Source organism: Ursus arctos, unplaced genomic scaffold, assembly GCF_023065955.2.
Source record: "Ursus arctos isolate Adak ecotype North America unplaced genomic scaffold, UrsArc2.0 scaffold_7, whole genome shotgun sequence".
NCBI classification, from domain to species: Eukaryota; Metazoa; Chordata; class Mammalia; order Carnivora; family Ursidae; genus Ursus; species Ursus arctos.
Genome location: NW_026623089.1, coordinates 37,233,705 through 37,257,811, shown reverse-complemented (window position 1 = coordinate 37,257,811; position 24,107 = coordinate 37,233,705). Strand labels below are relative to the sequence as shown.

Sequence of the window (24,107 nt, the reverse complement as noted above, 5' to 3'; positions counted from 1 at the left end):
ATCACTTCCTAGGCCTGTAGACAGGCTGGTTCTCACTGAAACCATGATTGCCCAAACCCTATGGGTTGAAGCTTACAGAAAATAAGCTTCCATTTAAGAGGCCAAGCTGAGAACAGCAAGGGGAGGAAGTGAGCAGCGTGGGCTCAAAACCTGTTCTCCTTGACATCAGATCTGACCCGGGGACTGGGTGTATACAGACATCTGCCTGAAAAGCCGCCTGTGGCAGGAGCGAGGTGGCAGGCGGCGGCTGTTGGCGGTGAACTGGTTTTCTATGTCTTGTGAGGGACAAATCCCTGGGGGACCCAGCTGATGCCCCCAACCCCTGAATGAACTGCTTCTTCCTGACAGCACTCCCAGCCCTCTCAGGGGCTGCTTCACCAGCCTTGAGAGGTCAAGCAGCTGAGGACATGACCACCCCCGGGACCCTGCCTCCTCGCCCAGCACCTGAGCAATGTCCCTCAAGGCTTTGAGTCCTGGATGCATCCTGGGCAGAACGAGGAGGCGAACCCCAGGCTCACGGTGCTTCTGAGGGAGAGAGAAATGCATCTGAGGGCTACTTCCCGAACCAATAGGAGCTGTGAGTTAGGAAGGAGTAAAACCACAATGATAAACAATGCGGGGGGTCCCTGCCCCCCTACAGGACAGAGGGGGTCACCACACAGCTTCTGGCTCCTCCAAAGGACAGAACAGACTAGGGCCCCTCTTCCAGCTCCAGGAACCAGCCGCAGGGCCTTTGAATCGTTCTGTGCTAAGGACCTGGCATTTGGGTCTGACCTCAGTCATAGGATTCCAGGTCTGCTAGGGCACGGTCAAGGCAGCCCCTCTTCAAGAGCCCAGAAGGTCATGCCCGGAACCCCCAGGAAGGCGCCGGTAAGCACGGAACAGTGGAAGCCAGTGCCGTGGCCCTCCAGGGCGCCGGGCCTGTGGCCCCCACGGTAGCTCCCAGCCAGCCTGAGCCTCTGAGGGCCTGCAGAGCCCCGGCAGGCGGTGCACACAGACCAAAGGGACCCAGGCCTCATTCTGGTCTGTGCAGTCAGCTGTTCTGCGGGTTTATTAAACTGCCTGCTGTTGGCTTTCTGGAGAGCCTGACAGTGACGTGACAGACCCTATTGCACACACCAGCAAATGCACCCTGCAGGGGCCAATGGGTCAGGAGGGAGCATGCACTTCTGTGTCCAAAGCAACCAAAGGCCGAGACCTTCCACACCACGACCAGGGGCACGAAGGAGAGCGCGCAGGCCGTACCGTGAGCCCTTGCCAGCGTCTGGTCTGCACTGCCAGTTCACACGGTGTTGGGAAGGCCCTTCACTCTCCGAGCCTGGACGTCTACGCCTGAAGACAGGGATACGTACAAGACCCTACAATACTGCTGGGGGACTCAAACGAGCTGGCAGGGAGACCCGTCAAGGGAACTGTCTGTATCTGGCTGCCATTCAGTGGCGCAGTGCTTGACCCCCCCCACAGGACCTACAGCCTAACTGTGGCCATCTCAACAGGGGGCTTGGTGCTTGGCCCCTGGAAAAGAACGCCTGTCCTCTTAAGCTGAGGCTTTAATTTCCCTTCCAACTTCAAGATCTTTGCCGGGTCTAGTGGGCTCTGTCTACCGAGGTTGCATGAGACAGTCATCCAGCAAAGACTCCATCCCTGGCCGCTGGTGTATCAGAAAGGAAGGGTGTTCCAAAGCTCTGGGACAAAACACAGCCGACAACTGCACAACCAGTGGCGTTGTTGGACCAGGTACAAACTGAGGCCATCAGTCTCTGTTGACAATGGCCTGGGTGTGCAGAGACCCTCGCCCCATCCGGCCAAGACAGTACAATGTGCTTTTCTTGGCGCGCTCTGGGCAAGGGTGCCTGACTCCTCCTGAGTTATGAGCGCTCAGGGTTTGGGCTTCCTGCTCAAAACCTCAACTCCAGTCAACGAGTAGACAGAATTATACCCACGCTGACCTGCTGAAGAAGCCGCAGGAGTAAATATTGCCTCGGGTCAGAGCCGCTCCTGGAATCTCAGCGGCTTTGTTGAAAGCTGGGGAGGCAGGGGCAATACATCACCGCCGCCCGCCTCTGTTTACAACCGGGTAATGCCTTTTATGACTGCCTCTCTCTACCCTGAATATTTGTTTTATTGCCCCTGTAGGGAGATTTTTCCATTTGGCAAAAATCTTCAGATGGTTTTAGTCATGTTAACAACTGGTCATTAAATACAGAGGAGTAAACAGAAATAAAGTTTTGTTTCTTTGCTATTTTTTCTCTCTTTTTCTTTTTTTTAATAACTTATGGAAGAAAATTATGAAATTAACAATTGGGGGCGGTGAGGAGTGTCCGCAGGCTGCTCTCAGCTCCTTCCTGGGTGGGCATTCCCCAGGAAGCCCTCCCTGCCATTCAGAGAGGTCATTCCTTCAACAAGGAGAAAGCAAAGGTTTCAATCTGTTTCAAGGTGAGGGCTTGCTCTGTGATCTCTGGATTTGGGGCCCTTGATGCTTGATTATTCTTCCCCTGTGGCCCAGGAAGCACATCTGCTTCTGGCAGAAAAGGCATCTTGGGGCTAGAGCACCTGGAGAGGATTGGTGGGGAAGGGTTGAAGGGGAGAGCCGGTTGGGTGGGTGGGTGGAGGCTTGGCTGGCTGGGTGGCTAGCTGGCTAGTTAGCCGGACGGATGGATTGATGAATGGATGGGTGAAGAGACGGTGGGTGCGTGTTGGCTAGAGGGACAACGGAGAGATGGGTAAGTGGTGGAAGGGTAGATGGATGGATGGAATGTCGGATTACAGATTCATGAGGGAAGACTGTAGCCCCTCTTGGTGGCACAGCCTAGGGCTCGGAAGCAAAACTTGGGTACTCTACAGAGAAAAAGGGGCATCAGCGTCAATCAACCTGGCTACAAACATCTTCATTCTGGGAACCTGAGAAGAAAAAGATTGCTCGAAGCTGGAAGTCAAGTATACTTTATGGATGAAGCCCAAACTCCCAGTAGGCATCCTGGATTTGCATTGTTAAAAACAAACAAACAAACAAACAAACAAAAAACACCTAATTTACAAATTCTCTGTTTGATAAATTATCTCCAAACAAAACCACCTCTCAACCTCCCCAGGCTGCTTCTGAGCAGTGGGGTGGGAGGATGGGGACCTCAGAGGTGCTGGGCCGGTCTCCCCGGCTGAGTCCGTCCCCCACTTACATCTCCCGGGCCAGGCAGCCCGTGGGGCTTGCCTTGGCACTTGGCCTTGAAAGGCTCTCTGGGCAGCCTCCGTGTGCGGTCTTATCCAGTGCATCTGTGCGGCAGAAACTGGACTCCCCGCCACAGGGAGGTAAGGCGGAGAGAAACGTACAAGTGCCTCTTCTGAACAAGGAGGGCCAGCGAGACTGGAATCCTGGCTTCTCTGACCAGGGGCCCAGCTGTGCAGGCAGCAGGCCCAGAGCCTCCTGCGTGACCCACAGCAGTGCTTAACCTCTCTCCTCATCCGCAGAGCCCTCCGGAGCATCATGTGAGGCTCCCCCAGCCCCGCGCTCCTGGGGACGACGGCTCCTAGTCTCCCTGCCACCTAAAACAGAAGGAAAGGTGGCAGGAGCTGGGCTTCTGCCTGGGCGGGAAAAAGAGGACGGCTGGTGATCGCGGGGAGAAAGCTTGTCTCTTCTCACCTCAGGCATGACCAGACTGTTTCTGGAAGATCAGGGTTGGAGCTAGTGTAGTGTTAAAATGCTCATGGCAGAAAGCACAGAGAGAAAGGGGGAAAAAAGATCATCATTCCCATACTGCTTTAATGTACCATTTCGCACCATAATAAAACTCTGTAGTAATAAAACTCAAGAAATCCCCTCACTGAGAAAGTGGGTGATTCCAGAACTTGCCTTCCCAATACCCTTCCCTCCCTGTGCCCCCATGTCCTGAAGGCCCAGAGAGAAAGCCCACAAAGAGGGGCTCCTTGGTGTTGTGAAGAGTGTAGACTCTGGAGTAGGGTTACCAGGCTCAGCAAATAAAAATCCTAGACACCTAATTAAACTTGAATTTCAGATGAACAACGAATGATTCTTTTTGGTATAAGTATGGCCTGTGCAATATTTGGAACATATATACAAAAAAAAAAGACTCGTTGCTTCTCTGAAATTTAAATTTAACTGGGTTTTCTGCATTTTGTGTGGCAAACCTGCTCTTCTACCCTTCACCAGGAACAGTCCTACTCCAAAGCCAGGCTAGGATGATTTAAACCCTGGCTCTCCCAAACAGCGGCTGCGTGAACTTAGCTCCCAAATCTGGGGCATGGGGTGAACACAGAACCCACCTCAAAAGTAGCTGTGAGGATAAGAGAAGGTAAAGGTACACAGCGCTAAGTAACTCAAATGTAAATGTTATTTACCCTTAAAGAGCTCACACTTCCAATCACCCAGGGGTTTATGGTAGAAGCTGGTGCACGCTCCCAATTCTAGAAACTAATGGAGATCCAGGTGCTGAGCCCCGCCTACCCACAGGCAAGGGTAAGGGGGGGTTAGAAACAGCAGAATCAATCTGGACCTGACTGCACTGGTTTTGGTGATGGGGTGCAGGCAGAAGCGAGTGGGGATGTGAGAGCTAGCGTGGCTGCTGACAGCACAGACCTGAACCCTCAGAGCCCTCGGGTCTGATTTTCCCTAGAACATTAGCTCTGCTTATCCAGTGTTCCTGGAGGATACCCCAGAAAATACCACCCCTATTTTAGGAGTGTCCATGAGGGAGAGTCTTCGGAAGGAAGAGTTGGCTTGCTGGGTTTGGACATCTACCTAGGCTAAGCCTTGCCTGCATATGTGCCCCACTGTCAGCCAGGACCCAGCAGCAGAGCCCTGCGTCCAGGAGCCCTGACTCAGCCTCCCTAGGGTCCTTCCCTCCAGGAGGAAATGAGGATCTTAGAACTGGCTCTGGAGGCCAATTCGGGATCCAGCTGAGGAAAACACGGCCAGCCTGACAGATGCTAAGCCCCAGTCCTGGGTACAGGCCTCCAAGAGGTTCCCTAGATTTCTGCCATGAAAGCAATTTACATCCCTATGCATACTCCCATGTGGTTCCAGAATCCAGAGACGCTGGTCCAGAGAGTGTGCCTTTGCCCCTGGCCAGCTCTGCCATGTTGCTCATGCCTGCAACCGCTCTGAGCTTTGGGCTTCTTGTCTTCAAAGCTGACATATGAGGGTACTTATTCTGTAAGTTCTGTCTTTCTGAGAACAAAATGTAACAAATTCAGAGAAAGTAAGCTGAAGTCCTATCAGCCTGAGGGCCTTCTCTCAGCCAAGCGGCTTCACACTCAGTAAATCCCAACACCAGCCTTGAGAGGTAGTGTACGTGTCCCACAGGTGACAGCATCCAGCTCTGAGCGTTTGTCTTTCTCCTGGTTCCCAGAGTAGGATACCTACATGTGAATTCCAAGGTGAGGTGTCAAAGGCGGGAAAGCAGAGCTACGTGGGAAGGGTGAGGGCAGACAGCCGTCTCCCAGCGGTGCCCCTCCACACCTGCACCAAAAGCGGGGAGAAAGAAGACTCATGGCTGGAATGGGAGAGCCATGGGTGCCCAGGGCAAGGTGGGGGGTGGGATCGCAAATGTCCCCACGCCCTGCCTAGGACCTGAGCACTTCCGGGTGAGCATTCTCCAGCCTCTCCTGGATGACAAGGGTGAGAAAGATGCCATGCCTCTCTTGTGTGGTTTTGTTTTACTGCTTTGGGGCCAAATGGTTTGTTTATAAGGGGGTTTGTTTATAGTATCAAATAATACCAAAAAAAGGTTCCATATTTAGGCAGCATTTTCAAACTTCAGATCTTTTTGAATCACTGTGCGGATTTTTGCTCTATGTCCAACTGCCTATGCTATTGCAAGCTATTAGTTTAAATCCGCTTGCTTTTTAAAGCATATATTTAAAAAAAATGAAATCAATCCTGAGCCATATCTGAAATGTCTGCTTTAATGTGCAAGTTATACTTTTTTTTCTTATTACTTTTAAAAGCAAATATATAAATCTGTATTTCTTACAGATTTCTTATTTCACAATACCACCTAAAGTCATCTTACCGGTTACACACTGGAAAACAATGATTCAGAGGAAACCTTCAGCCTTGTACTGCAGTCCTTCCCTGAAACGCCAATGATCGAACTCTGAAGGAATGAACAACCCAGGCTGAGGGGCAGAGGACCAGGGGCAGGCACCTGAACTGGGCACTCGGGGTTTAGAGATCATAAAGCCTTGGAAATGCACCTCAACAGCCAGACCCCGGCCTGCCTCCCACCTTGAACTTGGCACATGACTGTGTGTTTCTGAAGAGCAGTCACTCGGAGTGCTGAGCCGAGAGAGCCCTGGAAGATCTCACAGGGAGGGGGACCTTGCTATGGGCCTTGATGGGGAACCGAGCTTCCTGGCAGAGAAAGAAAGATGGAGCCTTGTAAGTAGAGACCGTGGCACAAGCAGAGGACAGAGGAGAAAGGGTGGTGGGCTCTGCTGTCCGGAACTTGGGAAGCAACCCCATGGCTGAACACAGAGCTCAGGCTACAAGGCACAGTCTAGTAGCCCACCGCCCCCTAGAGCATTGGCCAGCACGATTTTACATTCAGATAGCTTGCCGACTGAGAGACTGTGGAGATTTTGCCAAAAATGCAGATTCCTGGCGTCCCTATTTAAAATCCTAACGCATTCCCCTTCCCTCTGCTCCATTTTCCCATAGCACCTAAGAATCTTCTATAGATTATGTGTTTATTGACTTATGTTTTCTGCCATTTTCCTCTCCTTTCCACTCCCCCCATCTAAACTCCAGGACAGGAGGTTTGGGGTTCTTTTCTTTCTTTCTTTCTTTCTTTCTTTCTTTCTTTCTTTCTTTCTTTCTTTCTTTCTTTCTTTCTTTTCTTCCTTTACTAAAGTACTTCAAATACTTAGTGTCTAGCACATAGTAGGTGCTCAATAAGTATTTTAATAAATGAATGGAGGAAGCAGGGGGCTCTGATGCGTCCCACACTGATGTCCTGGGGTGGCAGGGCCCAGCCAGGCAGGAGGCCTCGGTTCTCCTTTGCCCCAGCCCACGGGGACCCCTCCAGGGACTCCCTCAGCTGCAGGACAAAACCCGATTTGAGTCGGAGAAGAAGCGAGTGAGAAACTGGCATTTGCTTCAGCAGGATTTGCAGGGAAGGGTTTAGGTGGCTCTCGCCAGGGTCCGGGTTCCAGGCTCCAAGTCATGCCAACTCCTGGCTTCTTACTTTACCACGGAGCAGCACCGCAGCTTTACCCTGCTGCGCAGGGATCAGGGGAGGGCATGAGCCTTGGTCCACCCAGACTGGGGGGCGGAGGGGTGGGGGAAAGCAGGGGTGGGATGGAGACTTTGCCACCAGAGGGCGCCCGAGCTCAGTCGGCGAGCTCTTCCTCGTTTGAGGCCGGCCAAGGCTCATTAGTTGAGCGATTACCCACCCCGCTCTCCCGAAAAGAGGTGGGGGCTGAGGAATGCCTGAGGACTGTATTCCCCACTGCATTGTTACTTCTTTAATGGCAAGGACCAAGCCCGTGCGTTTCCCGGCTTTACGCCCAGTACCCAGAAGTGAGCTCTGTCTGGAGTGAATGAATGAAGAAATGTTAAGTTCACAGTGCATCTAATTGGGCGTGAAAGTAGTTTTGGAAAAAAAGACACAAAAGACACCCATCCTCACGACCTGCGTGCCAGAGCTCTTGCAGCCTTCTCCTGACCGCCCCCTCCTGTGGCCCCTGGCTGCAGCTGCTGAGCCAGGCCCCGCGGGCCCCGCCCATTCCCCCTAAGGTCCGGACTACTGGACTTTCCAGGTACAGAGAAATGTCCCCACCGCGCGCTCCTTGGATGGTGCCAGGGATAGAATTCACTCCGCTATGGCTACTCCAGTAAGGGCAAGAGGAGGTGGCTGGAGCATCCTGTGGTCACTAGTGAGGCCCCAAAACGTGCTCCTTTCACCCCTGCGCCTCCTGGGCCTTCTGCTTGCACCCCTCCCTGCTAGGCCATCTCGGGGTGTTCAGGTTGGGGCACAGCCTGCCATGAGTTCAGACACCGCCCAGGGACGACTCGTTTTCTGGACCAGAAAGGTCGATGCCAGGGAGTACTGTCCTGAGAAGGGAGGAGGGAAGAGAGGGAGTTCTCTCAACACTTTGGGTCGCACAAGGCATTCATCGGGAGAAGGAGAAAATGCTGTTTAAACAATTATTCTAGCTTCCATTTATTGAGTACTGAATATGTGCCAGACTCAATGGTGAGCACTCCACGGCGGAGAGAGGAGTCTCAATCATCTCTGCCAGTAACACTCGGCGGGGTGGGAACTGTGGTCAGCCCATTTCACAGTTGAGAGAACAGAGGCACAGCGAGCCAAGTACATTCACGCTTACTTAGAACTCAGGTTAAATACACCGCGTCGCAGAGCGGACTGATTTTGTTTCCTGTCGGCGACACAGCATTCTATTTTAAAGTCGCAGTTTTACAGGAGAGAAAACTGAGGCTTGGCTACTAAGTGATAGCGTTGGCTTGGATTGGGATTCGCTCGTTCTGCAAAGACTGGTCTCCTTCCCTTAGGCCGAGTTTGCCGGGCCACAAGGCAACGAGCCCGGGGCCGGTGGCCACCTCCAGGGTCTAGATCCAAAAACGGGACGCTTTTAGCTACCTCGGGCCTCGCCGGCACACATCGGCTTGTTTATCATTGGTCCTATTTCAGTTCCCGTCTCTGGGACTCCATGTGTCCACCTGCTAAGTGGGCACAATAACTAGCCTTTAGCCCAGGCTCACCCTGCGGCTGGGTTCCCGCGCGGCTGGGTTCCCTCGCGGCAGGTTGAGCCTGACCGAGCAGGGCCCCGCGTAACCGGAGAAGGTCAGAGGCCCGAGCGCACCGCAGCCCCGGAGCGCCCCGGGCACGGAGGGGGCGGAGAGGTGACAGGAGGGGCTGCCGTGTGGGAGGGGGACGCGCGCCCGAGCCCCCCACTGCGGCCCGGCAGCCGCTCCGGGCCCGCCCCTCGCCGCGCGCCCCGCCCCGCCCCGCCCCGCCCCGCTCGCGCCTCTAAAGTGCCCGGCGCGCGCCTCCCGCCGCCGCACTTTCACTCTCCAACGCCGCGTTCGCTCCGCGTCCCTTCTGAGTCCGCCAGCTGCCCCCCGGTGCCATGAATGTCAAGGTCGTCGTCGTGCTGGCCATCGTGCTGGTCGCGCTGTGCCTCAGCGACGGTGAGTGCGCTCGGCGGCGGAGGCGTGGGCGCCGGGCGCCGGGCTCCGTGCGGGGCCGCGGCTCCTCTGCCCGCGCCCGCGCTGCCCCGAGTGAACCCAGTTCGCGCCGCTTTGCACAGGGGAGGTCGAGGCAGTCCCCTTCGCGGGGCGCGCTCCCTCAAGGTGCGGCGCTCGAAGCCCCAAGCGTAGCAGCAAGCGTAGCAGCCACCACCCGCGCTGAAGCTTCGCGCTCCGCAGCCGGGCTCGGGTCCGGGGCGGTGGGCGGCCGCCAGACTCGGGTCCGGCAGGATCCCTGGCTGCGAGCGCGCCAGAAGCGCGCGGGAGCAGAGCGGAGTCGGGGGCCGCGGGCGCCGGGGGTGGCGCTCCCACCCTCCCCCAGCCCGTGCCCTCCAGCTTGCGGCTCGGTTTCTCGAGGCGAAGGGACTCCGAGGCCCCGCTGCGCCGGGTGCGGGAGATGCGAGTGCGAGAGAGCGTTTCGCCAAGCCTGTCTCGCGTCGCGACGCGCGGGTGGTGGTGGTGCGGTCGGGCGCTGCTGCGCCGCGTCCCCTCTAGGCGAGGCCGCCCCTCTCTCCGCACCCACCCTACCGAGGCTTAGCGGGCGAGCCAAACAGAGCAGCTGTCGGGTTTGCGCTGTCCGCCCGGCCGCGCTTCTGCACAGCTCCACGCTTCGCAGCGAAGCGGCGAACCCGGGCGCGCGTCCAGCCTGCTTCCTGGCCTCTTCCCGGGGCCACCGAAGAGAGGCCCAGGGGCCGCCAGGGTCGCTCATGCCCCTCCCCTGCCCCCCAAACACACCTGCAGGCTGGCGCCTTTGTCGCCGGCCAAGCCATCGCTCTTACCCCAGAATGAGCGCGGCAGCAAAGTTCAATCGCCAAGGCCTTAGGCCACTGGGAAAGGTGGTGTCCTGTTTCACTGGGAGAGGGAGAGCGCTTTTTTTTTTTCTTTTGAAGCTTAAGAGAAACCTCGCTGTCCTGTCACAAGACACCACTGCTGCAAACCAAAATAAACTGTTGTCTTTAAACACACAAAACAAGCCATGTTAGCCAGGCCACGCTGTCCTTTCTTGGCTGCGAAGTTGCCAACAACCCTTGCAAAGGGCTGAAGGACGCTCGGAGCACTCTTGGAGCCACCGTGGTCCAGGCAGGGCCTGAGTGAGCCCCGGCAGCCCTAGGCTGGCTTCCAGCCTCCGGCCCTCGTCTGCATCCTCGCAGGCAGTGGACTGGAAGCCAGCTTGGGTAAGGCGGGACATGAATGTGTCTGGGCCAGGCAGCAGGGCCTGGACTACCAGCGGCTCACAGCCGACTGCCTGGGGAGTGTTTTTTAAAAGTGTAGCAAGTTAAGGGGCACCTGGGTGGCTCTGCTGGTTGAACATCAGACTCTTGATCTCAGCTCAGGTCTTGATCTCAGGGCTGTGAGTTCGATCCCCGAGTCGGGGGGGAAATGTAGCAAGTTGCTGGGCAGAGCTGCAGAGGGACTAGATGGAAGGTAATTCGAATTTTACTGCCTAGCTGAAAAAGCGTGTGAGGTTGAGTCTCCCCACTGACCCCCCAGGTCATGGGGGACAGTCTGGTTTGAGCATGAACAATTGAGTGTCTGGTGAGTGTATACCTCGTACACCTCTCTAGGGAAATGGTGCTGCCCCCCCCCCCATCTCAGGGGAGCTGCAGAAAGGGTGGGAATGCTGGGACCACCCAGGTCATTGAGTCCTAGGCATAGCTGACCTGGAAGGAGCACAGAGGGAATGGGGGTGTCATTAGCAGACTCATCCTAACCCTGGGAAGGGTTGGTTGCTTGCCTCTCTGAGTTGCCCTCTTGGCAGCCAAGTGGCCAGGACAGGATTCTGGCTCGAGGCCGGTCTGCTTCTCCTTGCATTCATAGGCTGGAATGTACTTTTTGACCTTCTGGAGCCTGTGTACCCATACTGAGTTCCAAAGCTGCCCTTGGAGACACCCTTGTTCAGGGCCAGGCTCGGGCTCGGGCTCCTGCCCTCCTTCCACTGGCTGACCTCAGCCAAGCAGCTGGGGCCCTGCATGCCCTGGGCATTCAGGGGTTACATCCAGGTTGGGCTCTTGGAACCAAGTTCACCAGCTCCCAACCCTGTAACATCTAGGCCAATCAGGTGTCTCGCCTACACAGAGTCACATCCGAACCAGTTGGAGAAGTTAGTAATACTCACAGAAAGCTGGAGGAGACGACAGAGGTGGACAGAGCACTGTGTCCTCTTGGTAAGAGCCCTTGGGGCTCTGTCACTTTAAAAAACCTGTTGAAATTCCCCACTTGACAGTCAGGCAATGGGGTCCTGGGAGCGGGAATAAGAATTGCCTTTGAAGGAAATGGATAATCCCAGGGGGTAGAGGGGGGAAAAGAAGAGAAGAGAAAGCCTGTGTTTTGAGCTCAGAATCAGCTCTGATTTCTGGCCTGATCTCCACTGCTTGGTAAGCAGAGCCAGAACTGCTTCCCCGACCCAGGAGAGCGGCAGCCCCCACCCGCCGAAGCACTCACACTGTGTACCTTTCAGCTTGCTGCCGAAGTAGGCTTGGGACCCGTCCTGTGTCACCGCCCAAGCCCAGTTCTGCTGGGCTACTGGTCCTCTCCTGGAGGACCCAGGAGAATTCCAGGGAACCTGGAGGCGGGCCACTCAGAGGGGAGACTTTCGGCTTTTCCTTTACCCAGACCACCCAGCCCCCAGCCCCCAAGCCCCAGCTGTGGGGTCCCTTTCCCAGGCGATCTGGTTACAGGGCGGTAAGGGCAGTGTGGTAGGAGCTTCCCCTGCAGGGACTGGGTGCCTTGGCTGAAGGCCAGGCCAGCAGAGACTTTCTGGAGTCACTTAGGTATACAGTGAAGGCTGCTCCCGGTGCTCTCCAGGACCCTGAGTCTGAGCAGCCTGAAGCCAGGCTTTCTCCTTGCCGGTTTTTAGGGAATCGCGTTTGACCCTAGGGGGCCGGGTGGTCTGCTTTTTCCCTGACTTGGTATGCAGGCCCTGCCATCTCTCAACTGAATGCAGCCTTTAGAAAAATGAAGAAGTCCCTTACTCACGAGGTTTCCTGCAGCTTCCCCAGCTCCCTTGCCCCAAAGTGCAGAACTTCAGGACCAGCAGGAGGCCTCTGGGAGCTCTGTAAACAGGCAAACTTTTTTTTTTTAACCTCTGGACTGAATATTCTCAGACATACATTTAATCCCTGATGAAAGGATCCACAAATTCAAATAATTTGGGGTATTAAGTAGGGCTTGGATAAAATCTGCCAAAAAAAAAGCAAAAAACAAAAACCCGCGAAGATCCCAGCCCCTCAAGGCTTGCAATTCTAGACTTAGAGGGTGAGTGGTAGGTTCCGCAGGAGCCCTTTGCTTATTTAAACTAATGAGTGTCAATTATGGCATTTTGCAAATTGGTGAATTGGCAAACAAAGAGGTAATATAACCCAGGAGGCTGTGGCATCCCTGCACAACGAAAGCCACATTTGACTCGGCCCTGATAATCTCCCTGCCTTCAGGGGAGTGCTGGGGAGAAGGTGGGCCCTTGGCCTGCCCTCCCAGGTAGGAAGCCTGCCAGGATTCTTTTGTGGTTGCCTGGGTTTAAGGTGAATGTGGGGGGAGAAGATTGCAGGAGGGGGCAGGCAGCATTCTCCTGGGGAACTACAGTGGCTCCTGGGACAAGAGAGACCCTGGAGCCTCCTGCTTCCCCCTCCTCCTTCCCTGAGTAAGGAGGGCTTTCTTAGTGGGCCCTGGGGGAATTTATTTTGCAGACATTAACTGGGAACCCCAGTACCTTGGACTGAAACAGTTCTTTCCTGGGATTAATATATTTTATCCTGAGATGCCTGAGCGAGGGGCTTCTTCTTCTAATTCCCCAGTCTTCTAGGGTCCAGCTCTCTGCAGCTCCATTTGCCCTCTGCCCTATGGAAGCTGGGCCTGCCCCCTCCCCCAGAGCTCACTGTGCTGCCCGAGAGCTCTTAGCAAGGGTGCCCCCGTGACTCGTCCCACGGCTCTTGATCCTCAGCGTCATTCCACCGCCTTACCCCTCAGCCATGGACCCAGACACACATGTATCCCCAGGGTCCGGCAGGATCATCACAAACTGCCCCATTCTCACTACCTCTTCTAGGAAAGCCGGTCAGCCTGAGCTACAGATGTCCTTGCCGATTCTTCGAGAGCCACGTTGCCAGAGCCAACGTCAAGCATCTCAAAATCCTCAACACTCCGAACTGTGCCCTTCAGATCGTGTAAGTCTGAACATCATCTTCAGGGGCGTTGCACCAGGGGCTGAGTAGCCCCTAACTCAAAACTTGTAAAAGCTAGAGAGTGGACACATGCCGGGCGGCCAGCCTTGACCTTGGCATAATTAGAGGAAGCTGTGATTACCAGGAGGCCTTTGGGTATGCCACCAGGCAGGAGTTTCAGAAGCCACTCTTACCCTAGGCACCCTGCTGTGCTCCTAGTTCTTGCCTCTTTTTTCCCCAAATTTCCTCCTTTCGCCCAGGGCCCAGGAGACGGCAGAATACAGTGGGTTGCCTGCAGACCAGAGAAACAGAGTTTCTGCTGCAGTCCTGTAAATTAGCCAGCCCTCTGCCAGTCACTGTGGTCTGTCCTGCCGGTTTCCAGGCCTCGGTGTTCTAAATCCATCCTTTATCACACAGCAGCATCTCACAAGACCCCAATTCAGGTTAAGTGGTCTCTAACCGTTGGGCAAAACTCAAACTTTTCAGCTCCTTAACTGCTTTGTCTCAAGCACAGCACAGAGTTTTTGTTTCTGCTGGTGTTGATGGCAACTGCTGATGTTTGATGTCATTCGTGTGGGAAACGAGACAAATGCAAATTACACCTAGAGAACACATGAAAACCCCTCGCCTGGGGGGCAGGAGGCTGGGTGAGGTTCAGCAGGAGAGCCTCACGCAGCTGCCTGGCCCTCGCTGCCTGGCCCTCGCGTGCTCGAGTGCACCCGAGCTTGCCCCCAGCGAGTGCAGTCAGTGTCTAGACGCAGGGGTGCTGAGGCTCAGGGTGTCTTGTAGGGAGCTCACCTCCTGAAAAGTCCCAGTGCTGAGAATGGGGTGGGGCCACAGCGGTGGGAATGAAAGCGGCAAGGGGAAACCTTTGCTCCCCAATACCAAGTGGTCTGAAGTTCGATTTTATCTTTTTTTTTTTTTTTTTTTTTGCTAGCCTGAGCTGCCTTGAATGGGTTTGTCACTTACAGGATGTTGTAGGCCACTGGAACATGGATGTTTTTTTCACGGACTTTGCTTACAGTAAAATACTCTCTCTCCTTTGAGAGGTATCTTATCAGATATTGAATTTAGCTCCATAGACCTCTTTGCAGTTCTATGCAAAGATTATGCTGGGGCCCTTGCGAGGAATGCCCTTGAAGTGAAGGAAGCCAGATGTAATTTGTGGGTCTGGGCAGACACAGAATCACACCCTCCCTCTGTGCATGTCAGTCACTTTGCAGGCAGCCTCCCGTGGGTGTCCCCAAGCCACTGTGCCGGCCTGAGTTGTCCTCACACACCCATGAGTGGCTGGGCTGGGAGTCCTCAGGCTGCTGGAGGTTACTGGTACCCAGGACTTTATGGAGGGGGACCCGGAGATAAGTCCAGTCTGCCGCCAGGAGGTGTCGGGTGGGGAGGTGTGAGTGGAGCCGAGAAGTGGGAGGAAGGTGCCGTGTGATTTTTTGAAAAACAAATGCAACCATGGAACATTCAGTGAACTTGTAAAATCTCCCTGGAAACCACTTTCTGGCAAATTACCTGCACGGTCCCTCCCTCACACCCTGTCACCTCTCTTCCCCAGACTTTCGCAGTACCTCTTTTTGAATCTCCTACTTCCAGGCTTGCTTTTAAGTCTGTCTCCCATGTACTTTCAAGATGATCCATCCAAATAAAAATCTGCCTTTGTCCCTCTCCGGCATAAGTCCCCATAATCGTGCAGAGAAAGTCCCACTCTTCTGCCCTGACATCTGGCCACCTCCTTCTCAGGCAGCCCACCTTCCTCCACATCCTCAGGGCACTTACCCCTTTGATGCCTTTGCTCTTGCTCCCCCCCCCCCACCACTTGCCCAGGGCCTCCGCATCCGTCAAAGGCCAACTCAGATGTTCCCTGGCGTCCGCTGTCCCTGTCCTCCCCTGTGAAGACACTGTCCCCTCCCCGGATCTCTGCAGTGGGACTGGGTTTCCCCGGCACACCTTGAGTTCCTCCTGAACCTGGGCCTGCCATGTGGGGCCCTGGTGCTCACGAGGGCCCTGGCGTGGCCCATGAGCCAGTGCCCAGACCACGACAGCGCCTCCTTCTGTTCAGCTGCACACTGTCGCCTCTTCTGTTTTGGCAGGGCGAGGCTGAAGAGCAACAACAGACAAGTGTGCATTGACCCGAAGTTGAAGTGGATTCAGGAGTACCTGGAGAAAGCTTTAAACAAGTAAGCACAACAGCCAAAAAGGACTTTCCGCTAGATCCACTTGAGGAAAGCTAACACCGTGTGGCAGATGGAAGGGCGAGGCGTGGGGGAGGAGGGCCCGGATGGGGAGGGCCAGGTGTGCCTGGGGGGTAGCGCACGGACCTGGGAACGGGCTTGAGGTTTGCCCCGCATGTAGACAACCGCGTTTATAGCATCTGGTACGATCCTGCAGCTTCTATTCACCCGTGCCCAGACCCTTGTGCATTGGCTGTTTTATAACTGGGGTTTTTCTAAGAAATCCTGTTGTCCCATCAGCATTTCCCACTGCCAGCTCTCTCCCGACCATCACAATCCTCATCATTCCCCATTATCTTTTTTTAAATCCGTGATTACTTCAAGATCTGTATTTGGTTTGTTTTGGAGCTTTTCTTCCTTGCCCCCGGGGCATCTGGGCACAGTCAGGTGATGGCCAAGCATGGAGCTCAGAAAAGTGTCCTTCCTCCAGACTTGCTGGCTTGGAGGAAGGCTGTGGGCGGCCTCCGCAGGGGGTGCCCCTCCTAGAATGACACCTGCCAGTGTGATTCCACCACTCAGATACAGGCCAGTGCTAGGCCATGGCCACCGCCTCCACCTCCTCTTTCGAGCTCGGTGATTGGATCTGTGGGCTCCACGTAGAAGCTACTGTCACTGGGGACTGTGCTCAGAGACCCTCTCCCGGCCATTCCCAGGCCTCTCCCTGCCTCCAATAGCATGCTTTCCTCTTGCTTCTGCTTCTCATTTCTGTACATGCTCAGTGGGGAGAAGGGTGATTGGCAGGGCACTGCCCTGCAGCCTCCTCCTCCCTTTGCCCTCCTCTCCTGCTCAGGCCCTCTGTGAGAATCTTCTCCGGCCTTCTCCAGAGTGGAGCTGGCCCTCTCCTGGGGGGTGGGAGATGATATGTCTCCGCCTCCCCTCAAAAGGCCGGTCTTTGCAGAATCAAATGCAATTTTCAATCTGAGGACTTGTTTTGAGGAATTCGGTTTCTGTGATTGCCTCTGAGGCTTAGACAGGCCACGGAGGCTCTGCAAACTCTGAGGTCTCTGAAATCAGAAGCGGACAAAATAAATGAATAAATGAGCCTCTTGCCACTAACCCCTCCTCCTGAAACCACAGCAGGGTTTCAGTTTCCAATCAGAAACGTTGGCAAGGTGACATTTCCACGCATAAATGTGATCCACAGATGGGCCTGGTGGTATTTGTAACTTTTTCCAAGGCATTTTTTATATATTTTTTGTGCACATTTTTTTATGTTTCTTTAGAAAAATGTATTTCAGAATATATTTATAGTCGAACAATTCATATATTTGAAGTGGAGCCATATGAATGTCAGTAGGTCACATTTCTCTATTATCTTGAACTACTGGCAATTTGTAAAGAAATATATATGATCTCTAAATGTGATTACAGCTTTTTAATGTTAGCCACAGTGTATTTTTTCACTTGTACTAAAATTGTATCAAATGTGACATTATATGCACTAGCAATAAAATGCTAATTGTTTCATGGTATCAACCCCCTACCGTATGTGGGAATTTATTTACCCGAAGTAAATCCATCAGCCGTTAGACTTGGGGCTCAGATACAGTTGTGGAGTTGATGAAGGTAAGGTGGCCTGCTGGTCAGGAGCCTTAGATCCCTCCTGCCGACTTCACTTGTGAGCGTGGGCCTTGCTCAGGAGCAGGTTAGAGCTGCAACCCAAGTTCTTGTGCCTTTTTTTTTTAACCCAATGGAAACAGCAGTGCTAGTTTTCTGAAGAATAATATTTGACTCACTAATTCCTCTTCCCCTTCCTCCTCTTCCTTGGTTCTCCTAACATCCCCACGTAATCTCCAGAGACTCAACTCTCATAATATCCAGCTTTCACATTTTCCCATGTAAAACTCCCATAATTCCAGGCCATGGTTAATAGCAAGCTTTCACAGGAACAGGTGGCCTTACCCCATAAATCATTAAATACCATTCAGCTTGAATCATTTTAATGTGACAATCATGAGCCAGTTGCTCTAATCAAATTCTGCTAACCAGCTCTCTCCCTTGCTCTCCAGAACAATCCCAGTCATTCCCAAGGGGTGTCCCCAGGCATCCAGAAAGGAGAGGGTGGGATCAGGCCTGCCTTCTTTCTCCTCTCCTGGATGGCTGCCTGAATGCAAAGCATGATTCGATTTGAAATGCAGGTATTTTTTAAGCTAAAGCAGAGTTCATCTCTGCACTGAGAAGGAAGGAAGCAAAAGGAGATGGGATTGAGGTGAGTTAGAAGGCCAAGAGCAGCCTGGCCCTGGACGTGCCTTCACACCCTTTCAGATGTGAATGCCGTTCTGGGTTGGAAGCCTTAGGCGATAGCTGGACCCAGGGCCAGGCTGGCATATTGGCCGTGGCTATAACCAGTTCCCAGATGTTCTGGAAGGCCAGCTAACATTTTTCTTTGAATTGGGGAAAATGTCTGATTTATTTTGATGAAGTAGTGATGGATAGAGCTTTGCCCAGGGGCCTCTAGGCCTAAGACTTTAAACAGAGTTAAACAGATACCCAGGCCAGTGTTAAAAATTGTGCAGACTGAAACAGACCCCTGTGTATTTCAACATCATTAATGGTTCTACTAATTTTATCTAAGGGGGCGCAGAGAAGAAAAAATGGGGAAAAAAGAAAAGATAGGAAAAAAGAAGCGACAGAAGAAGAGAAAGGCTGCCCAGAAAAGGAAAAACTAGTTATCTGCCACTTCGAGATGGACCGCAGTGCACGCTGCTCTTGTCTCCCCCGGCGCTTTGTAAATTTGCTCTAACCCTCCTCCAGGGCAGACCCCCTGCCTTCTGCGCAGGGGCTGAGACCTCCGTGGAGGGGCAGTGCTCCTGTGGCCACACTGGCTCCTGTATTTATGTGCATTTTCAGGCCCTCCCTGGTCTGCTAAGTTATGAAGAAAGTAGTTGTGCAGAGACTGGGGTTGCGGTCTGGGACGAGGAGACTGGACTCTGTCCAGTCTGGACTCTGGACTCTGTCTAGAGTGGCCCAGGGTCTCTCCAGCATTGCCCTGGGCTGCCGAGCCTCCCACCCTACCCTCCACTCCCTCTCTGTGAAGGGCCCGTGACCACTCGGGAGCCCACAAGTCTCCACACAGTCACAGTCTGCCTTCCTGCTGAGGCCAGGCTGTGGCTGCCCGGCCTGCACAGAGCCATCGCTAGCCCAGCAGTGGGAGCCTCAGCCAGCAAGGGACACGCGCCTCCTGCCCTCCCCTTGACCGCTGCCAGTGCCACCCGTCACTGCCTTCGTGGGGCAGCTGTGGCCATGCCTTTTGCAGGTGCTAACGACTCTTTTTCCCAAGGGCCTGCTGCCTGGCCCTCCACCCCTCTGCTGGCTGGGGTGGGGCTTGCCCAGCAGCCCCTCCCTAGGCCCCCAAGGCTGTGAGAGTGACTTTACCTCCGAGCAGGGATGGTTTCTGCACACCAGGTGGGAAAAGTGGGTGGGAGCTCCACATTCCCAGCAAGCAGCTGTGGAAAATACTTCTCAGGGAGCCTCTGGGCCGGGCAATTCACTTTATAGATTCTTTAAACGGGTCCCTGACATGGAGGAACTGTGTGAAGGGCCTATCCCCACCCACCTTCTACTGGGAGAGGCTCGGTGACCCTGTGCGATTAGGTTCCAGGACATAGCTGCCTCAGTCCTCCTCGCTCATGGGAAATATCTGCTTAAAGTGAACATGGTGTTCTAGAAAGTTCTAGAACTTTCCTCATACCACCCACAGATTTATGTCTAAGATTTCTTGCCAAGTCTCTCTAATTTGGACCAGAAGGAGGGGGATCACGTGGGAGAGCAAGGCCCTGATCTCAGCAGTACTTTGAAAAAGGAATATCTGGACTATTCTCCCCATCCTCCTGTCCCTCATAAACACTCACCCTGCACCCCGAGCCCCTGGTCAAAATTCAGTATGTGGATTCAGAAAAATGAAGTGGTTGGAGGACAGAACAGGTGGGATCAGGAGAAGAAAATCCAAGGTCCCTGCCTGTCAGACTCACCTGGAGCACTGTGTTCCCTCATGCCTTAGTGCCCTCCTCTGGGACAGCGGTGTAGAGCATTGTGGGCATTCCTTTTCTCCATTAGAGAAGTGTCCTGCTAGGGCGCTGCAGCCACAAACCTGTTAGTCCCCATCGCTGTCCCTTTTATCTGGCTGACTCTGGGCCTGCGCCCACCTTGCCAGCCGGGGATAGCAGGCCTGCCCCCCCCGCCCCGACCCCTCTCCACCCTCCCCGCCTCCGAAGGCGCTGGGGTGTTTGCTGGTCTGCCCAGGGCTGCAGTCCTCTGTGGAAGCCAGCAGCAGGCCCGGCCTGGGGGACCTTGGCTGGGGTAGTCCTCCTCTTAAAAAAGCACCCCAGAGCCGGTCAGACCTGTGGCCCCATGCTCTCCATTCTTCGTACAGCAGCATCAGCACATCTCTGTGCCTAGAGAGGGGTGGCAGGTCCATTCTGGACACCATGGAGGGCTACTGGCCATCTAGCAACGGTGGGTCAAGCTATGGCAGCCCTGGGGTGACAGACTGCTTTCTGCAGTGCTCAGGGCAGCACTGCCTCCCACCCCAGCTGGGGGAGCTGGGGCTGCGGGGACCGAGACAGTGGGCCCCACATTAAGAAAAGCAAGCAAGCTCCAGTCCTGTGGGCCCTCACTGTATGGGACAAGCCAGTGCGGTGCCAGCCCCGCTGAAGACGGGGTGGCCGTGGAGGAGTGAAGAGCCGGCCTCCCTTCCGTTGTAGGTGGAAACTAGGCAGTGCTCCCTCAGTCGCGCCAAGTGAACGGTGCAGGGTCCCGGCGCTGCCCGGGGCCACCCCTGCCCTCCTGGCCAAGAGACCCCGGGGCCAGTCGGGAGGGCGGGGGGTCGACGGAGGTGGTTGGTGGTGCCAAGGCTTCCGGGGAGCAGGCAGCCTCCCCCGGGCTCGGTGAGAAGCGGGGCCGCCCTCGGGCAGGGGGCTGGTGGCCCTCCCTGTGTGCTGGGCTCCGGCGGGGTGCCCCGCCTGCCCTGTCGTGTGACCCCTGTGCCATCCTATCTGTCCGTGTGCCCTCGTTTATCTGCTGTGCCCCGTGCTGGCTGTGTCCGTCTGTCCTCTCCACTTTCCACCTTCCGTCCATCCCTCCGCTTCAGCCCCCGCTGCCTCTCTCACCACCCTCCCCCTTCCCAGGGCCTCGGAAGGGAGGCATACGCCGACGACGACGTGGAAGTCAGGAGTTGGGGGCCCTGCCGCCACGGGGCTCGGCGTCTCAGGCGTGCGGCCTGGCCGCTGTGGGAACCCGCCTTAATGGTGTCTCCCTCTGTTCTTGTTAACAGGAGGTTCAAGCTGTGAGAGGCGCAGGTGGGGTCAGAAGCCTGAGGAAGCCTTACAGTAGGAGCCCGGGTCTGAAAGCAGTCTAGGAAGAGCCGGCAGCGGCTCCCCTGCACCCAGGCAGGGCCCAGTGCATTTCCCAGGGCTTCGTTTTGCACAGTTCGTCTTACTTTCACCATTTGATTATGTAGCAAAATATATGGTGTTTATTCTTCATTTAGTTTGATTATCCAATGTCACTGGTGACAGATAGGAGCTTAGACTAAGGCCGTTATTTTACTTGCTTTCTTATAATATCTTTCCCATGGAGCCGCTCGCCTGGCCAGAGGTCCCTAAGTGTTGGATCTCCCTGAGCTGTGCAGGCTGGGACCCCCGACCATCCTGTCCCAGGATGGAGAGCCACCTGGAGGTATCAGAGCCAGTCGGCCTGGGCAAACCCTAGTGAAGGCTTCCCCGTGCAGGGGGGGGAGGAGGGTTAGGTTTAGAGGGCCAGGCAGGAGCCTCACCCTTCCCCAGACTGAGAGCTGGAGTCTTCCCCTTCGGTGACAATCCCAGAGCTTCCCCGAGCTGAGGCAGGCAGGAGTGCGAGGCCAGGGTAGGGGGAGATGCGCCCCTCATCCTGAGCTCTTCTCTACATCCCATCACGTTCTTCTCATCATTCTCTCTCTCATCCATCATCATCATGTGTATCCAAGACTGTCTCCATCACCCCGGAAAAAGACTCTCTCAAGACCAAAGCTTTAATTTAAACTGGGCACCAAGAAGCAAATCAAAATGTCTCGTGTTACCCGGTTCTGAAAACACTGTGCACATCTGTGTCTTGTTCGAAATATTGTCTGTTGTCCAATCCTGTGTTCTTGTTCAAAGCCAATGTCCTCCATGCGTGCACTGTCAGCTCCTCGTATGCAAAGGCTCAGAGTCGGAAGCTGTCTTTTGACCAGGTTTCTGGTGGGGGCTGTGAGCCTCTTGGGTGGACACCCTGGGTTTCTCTACTGATCACAAACCCAGGTTGGATCCACAGAGCCCAAGGGAATTCGGTTTGCAGCAGTGTTGACCCGTGAGGACGCCAGCCCTTCATGCTTCCACAGTTGTCAATATCTCAGAAGCATGGAGAGTTTTGTCTCCCTTGCCAGCGCGTGATTGTTTTGGCAATCACATGGAAAGAATCCTCCATTCTTTTTTGGTTTTTGAAAACCTGATCCACAAAATAATGAGTCCTGGATGTGAAGATTCTTTCCCAGTTAAACTCTAACCTCATCTTTTTCCCCACTTGGCAATCCCATCATCTGCTACCTTGTACAGTGGCCTCTGGACTTGGCTTCCAGAAGTCCAGCAGGGCATTCCTCTTAAAAAAGGGGATGTTTAGGAAAGTAGGTTAAAACCCTGACATGTAGAGTTGCATTCAACAATTTAAAAATATCCCTTTTTGAACAGGTAAACACTTGATGGGGTTTTGCTGCTTGTGCTCTGTTTTACATGTTGTCTCACTAATACTTTGCCCCTTTGGTTAAATAGCCCAGGAAAAAATTTTAAATTAAGAAAGCTGAAAAAAAAAGAAGGGCAAAACTAGAAGATGTATCCACTGACAGGACACTGTAAATAACATGCAGAAAGTATATTATAGTAAAATAATCTTGAATTGTAGGTGGTTTTAGATGTAATAATCTTTGGGTTATCAGTAACATTAAGCATTTCCATAAAGATTCACTTTATACGATCTTCATGGTAGAAAGCTAATCCATCAGCCGAACAAAAATTTGTATCTTCAAATCAGCTATGTTATATTGAATAAAATAGAATACAGGGGCCTTTATTAGTTATAAGGAATACGGAACTGGTCTCAGGACCCTCTTTTGAAATTAACCTGTCACTGCAGGTCTCCTGAACTATATTATACGTGAAATGATCAAATTTTCAGTGGGACGGGCATTTTCTAAGTAATCCAAGATATTTAAAACGCTCATGGAAAATTTGGACCCCTTCTCCCTGGGAATCCGTGAACCAGAACCATTATTAAATCTGTTACTTCCAGAAAAACATGGCCCTAAATCTTGACTATAGTCAAATAAAGAATCATTCCTTTCTCCCCAATAGAGGGAAAAATAGATAAGAGTAGAAACTGCGGGGAAAGTTATCTGCCTAACAATTGTCCTACTCACAATCTGCTTCTACCAGAGACTGCCTGGCGAAAGGGAATATGCATTTAAATAGTCTATTTGCAAAGGAAAAGGCTTTCCCGGCCCCTTTTTGCTTTAAAAATACAAGTCAAGTGCATCCGCTGATTAGGGGTCACCCCGCTGCTCCTTCTTGTCCAGTGCTGCTGCCCCTGACCTTCCCTTGGGCTCCTTGTAACTTCCAGGGCAGTGCTCCCCTGCCAGCCTTTGCATCAGGACCCAGGCCGCTGTGGGGCCGGGGTGGGCCGGGGACTTGCGGGAGCGCTGCGTGTTTGTATCCGAATCTGCGCCAAGTGTTGTGTGTACTGTTCTTTGTCCAGCGCTGGCCAGGTGCTGAGACCCCAGCGAGGAGGCTCAGGAGGGGGACCCTCTGCGTGTGGGCCTGTCCTCCAGAGAAAGGAGGTTCAGCTTGGAGCAGAGGGGCCTGAATAGCAAAAGGTTACAGTCCCCGCCCCCACCCCCACCCCCCGCCAGCTTTGTGAAGTCCAGAGAACTTCTAAGCTTCTTCACTGGATCCGATTTGACCTTCCTTTTCTGACCACTGCCTGATGTTATGGCCATGGGCTCCCCCCACAGGAAGTTTATCACCCCCACCCCAGGCAGCGCACCTTTCTGCAGCCAGGTGAGAACTGTGGGGTCCCTGTATGCATCCTTCCTGACCCATTCCGAGGGACCCCCATCCCTGGGAAATGCTGTCTAGAAACCGTCAAGTCCCCTGAGCAGACCACTGACTTGGCCAAGTTGAAAAAACCTCCCAGGCTACTTGTGTGTCAGTAACCTCGCTGGCTTCTCAGTCTCTGGGCAGTGATGGGTTCAGTGTTAAATGTGATGAATACTGTATTTTGTGTTGTTTAAATACATCTCCCAGATAATGTGAAAATGGTCCAGGAGAAGGCAGCTTCCTGTATGCGGTGTGCTTTTTTTTTCTTTTTTTTTTTTTAACAAATAACTCCTTTTGAGAAGCAACCATTTCTCCTTTGAAGTCATATCAATGAAAAGATGTGTATGCACTTACAATTTTCCTAATAAAGACATGTATTCAAATGTAA

At 53.8% G+C, this 24,107-nt stretch overlaps 1 protein-coding gene and 1 long non-coding RNA gene across 3 annotated transcripts in view; one reads left to right on the top strand and one right to left on the bottom strand.

Moving 5' to 3' along the window:
• Positions 1-12,424, bottom strand: part of LOC123000192 (uncharacterized) — a 23,914-nt gene extending 11,490 nt beyond the window's left edge. Inside the window, exon 1 of the long non-coding RNA XR_006408016.3 lies at positions 10,003-12,424. This is a non-coding gene — a long non-coding RNA (uncharacterized LOC123000192). The remainder of the gene's footprint in view (positions 1-10,002) is intronic.
• CXCL12 (C-X-C motif chemokine ligand 12) lies at positions 8,988-24,107 on the top strand. Of its 2 annotated transcripts, none has more exons than XM_026481591.4 (4): positions 8,988-9,166; positions 13,266-13,383; positions 15,477-15,563; positions 20,890-24,107. In XM_026481591.4, exons 1-4 carry the CDS (start codon positions 9,106-9,108, stop codon positions 20,903-20,905), a joined length of 282 nt encoding a protein of 93 aa, XP_026337376.1. In that variant the 5' UTR covers positions 8,988-9,105; the 3' UTR covers positions 20,906-24,107. The 2 variants fall into 2 exon arrangements, with proteins under 2 accessions (XP_026337376.1, XP_026337375.1); XM_026481590.4 differs by having other exon boundaries at positions 9,021-9,166; positions 18,193-24,107.